At 36.1% G+C, this 12,729-nt stretch overlaps 1 protein-coding gene across 1 annotated transcript in view; it reads left to right on the top strand.

The window, feature by feature from the left end:
* ARHGAP10 (Rho GTPase activating protein 10) overlaps positions 1-12,729 on the top strand; it is a 149,135-nt gene that overhangs the window by 88,430 nt on the left and 47,976 nt on the right. Inside the window, exons 16-18 of the mRNA XM_062573879.1 lie at positions 986-1,044; positions 3,701-3,806; positions 4,495-4,654. Coding sequence (XP_062429863.1) covers positions 986-1,044; positions 3,701-3,806; positions 4,495-4,654 — 325 coding nt within the window. The remainder of the gene's footprint in view (positions 1-985; positions 1,045-3,700; positions 3,807-4,494; positions 4,655-12,729) is intronic.

Here is a 12,729-nt window from a genome sequence, read left to right as displayed (position 1 = left end):
AATATGGTAGAGTGATGGGGGAAAGATTATGAAATTGTTAGTATTTTCACCTTGTCCTTCTGGCCCTCGCTCTGATACTCTAGTTGAAACAGTAATAATTGAGTGTTAAGAATCTTGGATGCGTTCTGTGTTCAAATAACTTGTACAATTCCTGATCAAAATACTTTACTAATTGCCTAAGAATATAGATTTTGTGCGACTCTCTTCTGGTTTTAACACAAATGCCGTATTCTTAATCTTCTGTATTTGTTAAAGGAATTATTAGTGTAACCACTGCCAAGGAATGCTGAAGAGAGATCTTCCAGGTATAAGGTCTCTCTTAGGGAAATTTTTAACTCTTAAGAAAGAGTGAAAAAAGATGTGTACATAGTAAAGTATTTCCTATCTGGGTGTTTATTACAATATTTCATAAGCATCTATAAAGTCATCTTAATAAATGAAGATTTTAATGATAATATTTTAATTCTGATATCCATTATTCAGTATGTATTTCATTTATGACTAAAGTTTTTGATTTCATTTGCATTTGAGAAGATGTAGAAGTTTGATGGTTGCTGTAGCGCAAACTTAACTATCTTAGGCCTTTTTATTTTTCCACAGTGCATTGGCTTGTGACTCTTAGCATTTTGAAAACACGTACGAAGAATGAATTACATAGTATAGGTATACAATTTTGATCTGTGAAATGTCTCAGTATTGTGATTAGGAAAGGTGCTTATTCTGGATTGGAGACATTGGTTCAGCTCATGGAATGTGAATGGATATATTTAGTCTTACTTTCCTCAGCTTTTCCTTTTGATAACAGATTTTCCCTTTGCACTGGAAATCACTGAAATCCAAGGGACACCCTGAAAAACAGTTTCCTCCAGTGCAAGGATCACACTACTGAATGTTTTTAAAAAAATAATAATAACTTTCCTACTTAGAATAAATACATATAGAAATGAATGCAGATGAATTTACTTACGTCATCCTTGTTTTACAGAAGCCTTCCAGAGCCCTTAATGACGTATGAGTTGCATGGAGAATTCATCGTTCCTGCCAGTAAATATTTGAGTTATAGTTCAAATAGAAATCTTTCCTGATAGTACTGTTGTGTCTGAGGAGCACACTGTAAATGCAGTTTAAGAAAAAATTGTTCAACCCAGTAAAACATAGGTATAAGAAATGATAAAAATCTTTTAAAATGTGGAAATTTTAACAGACAAGTTTTTGGCAGACTTAGCATGATGTGATATTTCTATGTAAAAGTTTTTGGCTAGACATTCAGAATGTTCTTTCATATTACTTTAATTGTATAAAGATAAACATCCTATAATGGGATTGTGATTTTTTTTTCCCTCCATTAATAAAGAGTGTGAAGCTCAGTAAAAGAAAATAAACAAATGGAGTCTCCTTCTCTGGAAATATTCAAGACCCACCTGGATGCAACCCTGTCTAACATGTTATGGGTGACCCCGCTGAGCAGGGAGGTTGAAGTAGATGATCTCCAGAGGTCCCTTCCAACATTACTGATTCTATGATTCTAATTCAGTCTCATTTGAATCCTTAAAGCACTATTGCCTGACTCTTTTTTTCAGGACCTTGTTAGGTCTGTATTGAGGCTAGCTTGACTTTTCCTCATATATTAGTAGAAGAAAAGAAAGTACAGGCCAAATTACACTATGGCAGTTAACATACAGATATAGAGAAGAGAGAACAGCAGTTGTAATTCAGCTGTACAGTATCTAATGTGCATGGAATTTGTTGGAAGAAGATGGAGGAAAACAGTATAAGAAAATTTCTGGCAAAGTATCAAACAGATATTTAGCTGATTTGCTTTCCAGCCTGTAGCAGTTCTGGCAAACTGTGAGAAGTAAAATTAAAATAAACTTTGAGACAATTGCTTTTATCTTCTTTAGTTTGTTGTAATGACTTTACAGAAGTGCAGAATGTGCTTGATTATGGTCCTTAATTCAAAATGAAAACTAGCCCATGAAATTCATTGCCCCAACACATCTTGGAGGCCAACTACTTGAGCAGACTTCCAGATATTTGCCTAGATACTGAGTCTGCCCATTTATATTGGAAAGTTTTAAAGTAATTTCTTGACCTATGAAATTTTATCAGCAGTTTCTCACTGTCTTTTCCCTTCTCTATTTTATAGTCTTCTTTTTAAGAGAATTAAAGTGAAGCTGCTTATTTTAGTACATTATTAAGTAGCAAACATTTTTGTAGAGGTGCTGATTCTGTGTAGTGGGGGAGGGAAATTTAATAACATTGCAGGCTAGACTGTGATTAGTGTAAATTTAAAAACAAATTTTCAGTGTTTCCTATGTTGACTATTAACAATAAAAAAACACACAGAGAATGAGTATCCTTTTCTCTGCAACTCTTAACCCCCTCTAAAAAAAAAAAAAAACTTTCCAATTGTCTTGTTTTAAATGTGCAACTTTAGATTGCAACTATGTAAGTCTTGACAACATTTTGTGATTAATTTGCTTAACCATCCTTTAATGAGAGTTTGTGATTTCACATATATGTAAAGAACTCTTGCTTTAAAAAAGGCTTAGTTTTTGCAGCTATATGAATTTTGATCAGCTGATTAGAAGCTAAACATTTTGCATTTTCATGACCTTTTCTTGCAATTGGTACAGGGGTATTCTCTGCAAAAGAATTAATAAAATACAATAAAATGAAATCTGTAACACTATACGGTGAAGGTCTTTATATAAAATATACTTAATCAAAGTTAACTTAAAATAAAAAGTGATCTGATGAGTTGTCTTGGTATCAAACTTCTTGCATTCAGAATAGGTTCTTAATTTTTCTATTTATGTACCCAAGTACTGCAATATTATTATATAGAAGAGAAATACTTCCATTCCTTTCATTGTAAGCTACTACTCAGATATAATTCTTTTACTTAATAGCACTTTGAAAAATATGAAAACTTTCACAAATGCTTTTTTTAATCTGTGTACTACAGAAGCCTACAGTGACCAAAATTATTCAACAAATGTGTGCGTGCCTACATGCACACGTGCAAAATAAAAAGCTCCTTGCTTATTTTTACTTAATTTCTGTACTGTACTAGAGAGGGATGTATTTGTTACTCAGGAGCTTTATCTTAGTAATCTCCCTTAGTTGTTTATCTTTCCTATGATTATTGTTCTGTATCTTCAGAGGTCATTAGATTTTCTGAGCATTTTAACCTACTGTGTTACCTTATTCAGTTTCTGATTCAGAGTTGCCTAGATGTGCTGTTGTTATTACTAGCAAAACTGAGTTCTAGTGATGAGAACAATCAATTATGTAATGTGAAGAAGTGCAGTTTCACTCTGGCTTTTCACAACGAGAGTTACAAGAATAACATCTTTGTCACCTTGCAGTATGTTTATAAGCAGATGAGTTTGATGCAGCAGAATAACTACTACATCTGTCAATTTTCAAATATAGATGAAGAGACAAAGGCATCCTTTTGCAGGTGGATTGAAAGATAAGTTCACAAAAGAAGTAAATAAGCAAATAGTTCTAGAACAAGATTACTTGCAAAAACAAAGCACATATGTTCAATTTTGCTATGTTTGGAGATACGTAAGTGTTGCAGCAGAGTGTGTGCAGTATGTTTCTGTGCAGGGGTGGGAGAAACTTTGTGTTTTTGTGGATTTTTTTTTTTTTTTTTTTTTTTGAGATAGTTATTTGTTTCTGTGTCCTGTAGAAAGTGGGAGTCCTGAGTCTCGAGTTAATGCTGTTCACTTTTTGGTCCATAAACTTCCAGAAAAGAACAAAGAGATGCTGGACATTCTGGTGAAACATTTAGCAAAGTAAGTATCCTAACCTGTTTTATATTTTGTCAGAACTCTTGTCCTACCTTCTCTCTCTCTCTCTCTCTCTCTCTCTCTCTCTCTCTCTCTCTCTCTCTCTCTCTCTCTCTCTCTCTTTTTAATTATGAAGAGTCTAGTTAAGTGTAGCTGGAGCTGAAGCCCATCATGATGCTGTCGTACACAATACCAAGAACCAAACGTGCAAAAGCAGACAAGACGTTTGACTCAAGCTGTGTGTATTTTGGAGGGGAAAACAGAAATCTAATCCATTAATGAAGCCATATAAGTGTTTACTTTAGCAATCCTGCCAGCAGTTGAGGTTTAATTGAAGTGAGAAAGGGAACATTATACTTTCTTTTTGCAAACTCTGGCAAAGCGAATAGTGGAGATCTGTTAGCAAATTTAGGTTGGTTTCACACTTGCCCTGGTCCAAGGCTAAGTGCATTGTATATACTTAAGTTCAGTAAGAGACTGCTTTTGTTTTTAAATTGCCAGTGGAAGAATGGCTTTTCTGTTTTCCAGAGTTCAGTATGACTTTATTTGAGGAAACTTTGCACAAAACAAACTTCTAAAACTTGGATTAAGGAAATGTAATGTTTTCATTTGTAAAGTAGACTGAAGTTTCCAGCAGTAATGGAAATTTTTCATAACCTATTTCCTGTTTTTTCCTTCAATTCTTTTCAAAAAGTGTTTCAAAGCATGCCAAGAAGAATCTAATGACTGTAGCAAATTTAGGAGTAGTATTTGGACCAACCTTGATGAGGCCACAGGAAGAAACTGTAGCAGCCATCATGGACCTGAAGTTTCAGAACATTGTGGTTGAAATCCTTATTGAAAACCACGAGAAGGTAATGTTTGATGCATCTCCACGCTTCTGAACGTTGCTTGAAATGATTTGCTAGGCTTACTGTGTACGCTGAAGTTAAATATCACATTATAAATTACTTATTTCTAAAGAATATCTTCTCCATTTTGTATAGTTTTGGCCATTTATACTTAATAAGCACTCCTGTATGTATGCAAAATGACATTGCAGGATGCATGTTTCCTGGCAGTAGCTTCTGTATATATAATGTACAAATAGATTTTCATTATCATATTTGCATATTGTATATTATCAACAAATGTGATAACGAGACTGGAAAAGAGAGAGCCCAGGCTCATTTTTCAGATTTTCTTCTGAGTAGTTTGACCAAGGTCTCACTGAACTAATTGCTCTGTGTCTTAGTTTTCCTCAGAGTTCATACAATAGAAAGATGACTTTAATGCACTATGAATTATTTAGGTAAGAAAGCATTATAAGAGAGCAAGGTGTTAATACTTCCGTTTGAACTGTATGTATGTTTAAGATCTCACATTTGAGTTAACACTGAAAATTGAAGTTGCTGCTGTGGCAGCTGCTGGTTACTGAGATACCTTACCCAAACAAGCTGCTGCACAGTGCAGATGTCCAGAATTATCACTGCATGTTATCTGGACTCTAGAATTATTATTAAAAAAAAAAAAAAAAGATATGTTTTACTGGTCTCATTGTTTGGCTGGTCCTTTTGGAGTCCTTCATGTCCAAGCTGACTTCTAGAACTGAATGTCTGCCTGTCTGTGTCAGATTCCTCTGGGATTTTTTATTCCTTTTTTTGACTGGGGTACTGGGGCAATAGGTAGCATCTCCCTTGATGCTACTTTGAAGAAAATTATGAAAAAAAAAATTAGAATGTGTTTCCCCCCCACACACACTCTTCTTTCTTGTGTACTCTGAGCAGTGAAATAGTTACTTCTTTTAAAGGTCAACAGTGTTGAAATTGGCTATCTAAGTCAAGTCTTATCTACAGTAAATAAAATCCTTCACAATTTTTTCTGACAGTTTAATTATGCCACCTCTCTGAATGATGCAGACTAGGCAAAACTTCTCTTAGAATAGCTGTATCCACATGGTGAATTTTGTTGGCTTAGTTGACTTATAGTGTAATTCTGTATACACCCACTCATGCACACATACAGCAACCCTCTGGCAGATATTGTTCTGTTGGAAAAATATTGTACTACAGATACGACTGAAGTCCTCAGAGATAAATCTTCTAGGAAGTATAAGCTGCTGTTCATTTTGGAGCCTATAAATGAAGGTAAGCTCATGATTTTGAGGCTATTGCAATGACTCTACAAATTAAGAAAATAAAGCAAGCAGAACCAGGATGTTTTAATGGTATATGAGGTTGAATTTGGTTCTGTTTATTCAAATCACTAGATTATCTCAGTTTAGCACCAGCTTAGTGTTGTTCAACCTCAGTCACCTATGTCTTTAAAAGCTAGACTTCAGTTTTGTGTTTGAAACATTAGTTGTAGTGACTTTTCTTATTGTTCTGAAAACGTACAGAAGTGGGGTATGGAAAGTAACACAGAATGATGCTGCAGCTTTTTCCACAATTTTTATGCCTGCCTTAGAACTAGAGAAGCTATATATATATATGTATATGTATATATATGTGTGTGTATATATATATATATATATTTTTTTAAGGAATTTCTGTCATTTCATTTCTAACAGTGAACTCACCATCAGTGGTCTGCCTACAATGACCTCTCTTCCACACTTAGAGCTGCTTCCAAGATGGAAGGAAGCCCTAAGTGTTACTTCTGTTTGTTTATAGGAAAGTTGGTGGAGAGGTGTTTATTCAGACACTGCAGTAATTTTATAGTCAAATTGAATATGTTGCTATTACAGATGAGCCTTCTTCCCTTAGGCAGACCAAAGAGCTACTACTGAAGGCAGACAGGCTTATTGTTAGTCTAATGTTAATTTTATATTGTTATTTTTAATTTCTAAGAGTCTTGCACTTGTGTTGTTTTATTTATGACCCTGGTGAAGTCCCAGGAGAAGTTACCAGCTGTGGATATAAAATACTTTCAAATATTTGATGCAGCCGCTAATCTGCCTCTTTGCTAGTTATTAGCAACTTCTGCTAATAGAAGCTAAGTTTGGAATTGTTCATGTGTGGTGGGGTCAGGATGGAGGTGTACTAAGCAAAATTTGAAGCAACACTTAGCACTTCCTGCCTATCTGATTTATAGCTTTGGCAGGCTGTGGAAAGGCATCTCTTTTCCTCTGTAGCAAATGAAATGACTAACAAACTTTCAAACTATAAAAGCAATAGCAGTCATCATTTCCAGTTTGAATACAGTAATTCAATTAGTAAAATGGTAAAAATTGTTATAATTCCTCAAACTCTTTTTAAATTCCATTAATGTTTATTATGCCATGTTGTGTGGACAGTTTTACTGAAGGAGCTCCACAATTCATTTTCAGTAGGAGGCATAATTAATTGGGTTACTGACTTTGAAATCCTGGTGCAGTAACTCTGCTATAATCACTCTGCTGAGTCCTAATTAGAGAACTTCTAGCAATTTGTGTGTGGAAAAACTGGATCTAGGGACCTGCCCTCAGATAAGAATATCTTGCTTAATGCAGAAGCTGTTTTTTTTTAAACGTTGTTGATAAGCACGTTATTTCCTGTTAGCTAGAAACCAGTCAGTGCAACAGACTACATAGGTGCTTCCAAACCCTTGTTGGGAACTTACAGTAGGTCAGAGATGAGATACATTGCAAATATCAGATCACTGATGGGACTGAATGCCAGAAGCTAAGACTGTTCAGCCTGGTGGTCATTTAACTGGCATTAGAATTGCACCACGATTAAGACTAGAAGAGGTATAGGAGAGCATCAGGAAAATATTTATTAAGCTTTTCTTCTTGTCTATGAATAGATAAGTCTTTCTCAAGTAGAGTATTTCTCAATGTCCGGCCAGATGAGCTGCAGAAGCAGATCTTTACTTGGAATGAAGAGGGAAGAATAAATGCAAGCTGAGATAATCTTTTGCCCAGCTTCTCAGAACCAACAATTGTTGAAGGGGGGCAACTTCCCAACCCATAGAGGGAAAAATGGACCTGGTGTATAGTCTTGCTTGCTTCTGCCACATGGGTGTAGGAGATGTGCATGTACAGCTTTGATATTCAAAGGTCTTTGTAGTTTTACGTGGAATTGCTATGTTTTGTGCTGACTGACTGTGTGCCCCAGCCCTCCTGTTGCCCTTCACTTTGAAGTTTTTTTTAATGTCAGTGTCATTTCATGCTTGTATGTCTGTCTTGTCCTCTTCTATCTTGTCGTATCTGTCTGGTATCCCTTGATTTCCATGTCCCATATCCTTCTCTTCATTAAAAAAGCATCAAGTGATTCTTGTCCATCATCACTGTATTCATTTGCTCTGAAGTTAACCTTTTTCTAAGTACTCCTTTTCTGAGATAATAAACTCAGGGGCTGACAACTGCTGTGTTAATACACAGCAGTTAAAAATGCTGAGAATAATCTTTGCTTGTTCTTTAGGTAATCTTGTGATGAATAAGGATAGTGAACCTGGACAAAATAAAAGGTGTTACCTTCTCTTTCCCTCCCCCTGCGCCCCCCCCCCCCAACAAATGGGTCTGAAGGACAGAAATTTATTTTTCTTCTCAAGGATTTCACAGACAGGGAATCTCTGACATCACAGCACTTCTGGTCCTGTTTTCTGAGTTGCAGTAAGGAGGAACAGCAGTACACTCCATGACAGCGTGAAGAGTGTGTGTGTGTTCTTGCTGTTCTTAATGTTTTGGCATCTCATTGGAATGAGTGTCACTATTCAAAGGGGTTATTTATTTGTCATTTAGAGATACCTCAGTGGTAATGTGAGCCATTTTGGTTTCTGAGTTCTCTGAACATCATTTTAAGAGGAAAAAGAACAGGATAAAAAAAGAAAGCTAAGAAATGGAAAAAGATGAGGGAGGAGGTTGGAAAAAAAATCGTAGTGGGCCTGGAATATGTAAGCCAGCATATGGGGAAGGAAAGAATAGTGAGCACAAATAGTAAGATTGCAAAAAATGGAAAGAAGATGAAAATTACAGTGAAAGAAAGTTGGGAGAAGAAAAGAGAAAGTCTAGATAGACGTCCCTTATGGCGATTAGGAAGCCAGAGTCTTCTGAAAGGGAACAGTCATAGTAAAATACACTTTTTCCTAAAATTCAGATGACCTGCAGGCAAAATTAGCTCGAAGATGTTCATTCTGAGTAATTGTGCTAATTGTGCTGCTTCCTTTATAAATAACATGTCTTTACTTGTTTTTCTTTTTTGTTCATCTTTTCATAAAGGACAAAGATTTTACATATTTGAGACAAAATGTATCTTTGTCTTAGCTTTGTTTCATTCACAACTTAGTCATATGGAGAAATTTTTCAATGTTTTCATTTCTTGTTCTTTAAGTAGGCACTTTTATAATTTTTTTTAACTAAATGGAAGAGAAAAATTTGATACGACTGAGTTCTTAACCTAATATCAACTTCATGTAGTAATACCTGAAAATTTTTAGTCTTAAAACAGATAACAGTATATAATACTTACAATATTAATGATACAGATGGGAGAACCAGAAGGAAGTGAAGTCAGTTGTTCATTTGAGAGTATGAAGTGGTACTGTCAGGTGTGGGCTGTGAATCTCCACTTAGTAACCACTGTATATTTAAAGGAGTTCTACTGCAGTCAAATCCTTAAGATATTTTAGGGCATAGTGGCACTGTCATCATTTAAACTAAGACCATTTGTTGACAGCATGGCAGATCATGGTAAAGGGACATATGAGAAATACTAAAAATAGCTTATTTGAACCTTCATGTTGCTTTTCTTTGACTGCAACAGGGGTCCAAGAAGCAATGCTTTGCAATTGTGGTGGTTTGCTCTAGTGTAGCAATATGAAACATCCACAAGCTGAATGTTTCTCAAGTCAACAAGTGTTTGACTTAGGAAGAAGTGGTATGCTAAGACATCTCCAGTAAGGCAGAGTTTGGAAAGCAACATGTGAGCGTCAGTTCAGGAAGGCATTCAGCCTATGCTTAAGTTTAAGCACATAACTAATCAGAAGTGTTACTGAAATTACTCTTGGACTTAATTCAAAGTACATGCCTTAATACTTAGCTGACTCTAAAGAAAACAACTACAATGAGGAACTCCATCTTTTTTTCTGGTGGAAAGCACAGCAGCTCTTTCATTCCAGTATAGTGTATACAAGCTCAAAAAGCCCTTTCTCTGCTCTGTGGTTTGCAGAAGAGCTCTTCCACATGACAGAGATGCATGATGCTATAATTGCCTACAAATCTTTTGTTTCATTTAAAAGACTACTCTTTTCTAAATCTTGATTTAATTTATGGCCTAATAAGAAGGCTATATACCAAAACTTCATGCATGTTTATGACTGCCACTGATGACATTAAAAGGATCTGTATCTGGATCAATACCTGGACCAGTATGGCCACTAGAATACTCCAAAATGTGAGTCACCGTTTTAGATTAAAAAAGAAAAGAAATAGCCATGCTCTCGGGGATAAAAAGCAGTCTAAAATGCTGCACTATAAATACATGGCACATGCACAAATATGTGGGCACACATTACTGCCTTCTTAACTTTACATGAAGTTTCTGAGTGATACAGACCTCATCTTCAAAGTGCAGCACAGACAATGTTCCTAAGCATGTAAATTGAAGTGTTGATAAGGGAGTGGAATGCAGATGACTGTTGCTTTCAGTCTAGATGATCTATGCTTGCGTGTGTGGAGAAGCCAAGGAGAAGCCCTGTTAAAATAGGTGTTCTAAATAAAATTTTGTTAGTGAAAGACAGTATTCTGTGAAACACTGTAGCACATGGGGAGAGGAATAATTCTTGCGTTCCTGAAGAGTTTAAAAAGTGAATTCTTACACAGAAGCAGCGTGACCTAAGAATTATACTTTGTTGCTGCTTCCTATAGTAAGTGAAGCATTGAATTTAAAAGCTCTATTTTTCTTTTGCTTTATATTGGCTAAGCTGATGTGAATGGCATCCTGCCTGATTGCTGCTGATGATAGAGCACTGGGTAATAGTGCAAGATGCGCTCATGTTTTTTGTCTGCCCTCATCAGAATTCTAGTGAGCTTTTGCCCTACCAAAAAGGTTAGCATACTTCAATTCATGTTAACAGATTTTTAAATAAATATGATGTGGCAGTCAGCTGATAATCCTTTATTTCCAATATTTTTGTGTGCAGGCCACTTACACTAATGAAGTGTCAGTGCGTTATTGCAGTAGGTGCTGTACATACACATGAAGAATATATTCTTTGGGCCCCCAAACCTTGCAGTCATAACGTAAGATAAGAAATGGATTTTAACAAAAACAAAGAGCAGAAAATATTGCACAAAGCAAGGAAAGATATAAATCCTCACAGTGGCAGCAGGGAAATTACTGCAGGAGAAAATACTGGCAAGGCTGTGTGATACAGTTGGAATAGTGTCACTTCCAAAGTCATTGACATTCATTCTGATACTTTTGCTCTCAAAATACAATTATTCAGATTCCCGTTGATTAATTTTGGAGAAATCTTGATGTGAAAATAGCACACACACACACACACACAGTTTTAGAAAAACAAAATTCCATTGAAATTTAAGGGAGATCATGTTCATTTGTGTCTGCTCGTTATTTTATCACTGGGCCCCAACTTATGTTCTGAAGTACTGCCTTTTATCTTCTCAGGACATCTCATGCTCTTTGCAGGAGAAAAATAAATACATTCTCCTCTGCGTTATCTTCCCTTTTAGTACCTGTCTTTCTAAAATACAATATATATTGTTAGTTAATTGAACTGGGCATTTCATCTTTTGTTCCTTTAAGTATTTTCTGTAACTAAACAAGGTACGTAAAGCCATTACGTGAAGGTATATTGGGGAAAGACAACCTTCTTCTAAAATACTCTCCTTGGTGTGAGCATAGACGAGAAGGTGAATCTACTGTTTCTGCTCGTGTGGTGGACAAATGTGTGGTATTTAAGCCTAGTATATTGTTAACTCCCTCATTTCCTTCAATAAATAAAATGGGTCGGCTGATAGCAGTGAACAGGCTGCTGTCAGGGTCATTCTTATGAATTGTTAAAAGGTGAAACAAGATTTGATACAGTGGAAGTTGCAGTCTTTGTATGAGGAGTGCTACTTTTAGAAAAGGCTGAGTCAACAAACTCATAATTTGCAAGTAATCAAAGGACGTGCATTTTAACCTTGATATGCTTTTTTTTCCCCCTCCTTTCACAGCTGTCCTCCAGACTGTAATCTCTTGTTTTACAGACTATGTTTAGTTTCATTAAAGCTCCCGCATGAACTGTGTGGTTCAAGGTAGTCAAGCAAAATGAGTCATTTTAAGAGTGTACATATATCAGATATGCCTGCAAATGTGCTCGGTTCTTTTTTCACTCTAGCAGTTTGTCTTCCAATGCGTTTTGCATGAAGAGGGGCCAGATAGCAGGTGTTACAATTTTACTATGAGACCGAGACCTATTGTGTCCGTGAGTCCCTCAAAGCAGTGTTTCATTTGGTTATGGCGGCCAGGCTGCTAGGCAGGTCGTCTGAGCAAACGACATCTTTGCAGCAAAGAGAAAGCTGGCTAGGAACTTCTTATTTTAGAGCTTTGTGGGTTGTCCTTTGGCTCTTGTCCAAGGATATTTCCTATTTCTAGTTTTGACTTTTATTCAGTTATTTTTCAGACTGTATACACTGTTGTGCTGAACTAAATAGAGTGGGCCACGCAACATCAAGAGTGCTGTTGATGTTTGCTTGTTGGTGGACCTGTTTAGCTTCAGGCATCCCTCAAATCTGGTTGGATTTTTTTTTTTAAAATATAATGATTGTGAATACTGTATAAAGATGTTTTATGGTTTGTAGTGGAATTCAAGCCTCAAAATCCAAACCCTCAGAAAATCTACATCCTGTGCAGTCTTATAGAAGCCAGTGCACATCAAACTGTATTTAATAGCATATGGCTGCCGAAGCACAAAACTTGGGAGAACTACTTTGAGGCAGGCACACCTGCATTGGAGCGGACAC

This window comes from Rhea pennata, chromosome 4 (assembly GCF_028389875.1).
Source record: "Rhea pennata isolate bPtePen1 chromosome 4, bPtePen1.pri, whole genome shotgun sequence".
In the NCBI taxonomy this organism is placed as follows: domain Eukaryota; kingdom Metazoa; phylum Chordata; class Aves; order Rheiformes; family Rheidae; genus Rhea; species Rhea pennata.
This window is presented reverse-complemented; position numbering and strand designations above follow the sequence as displayed.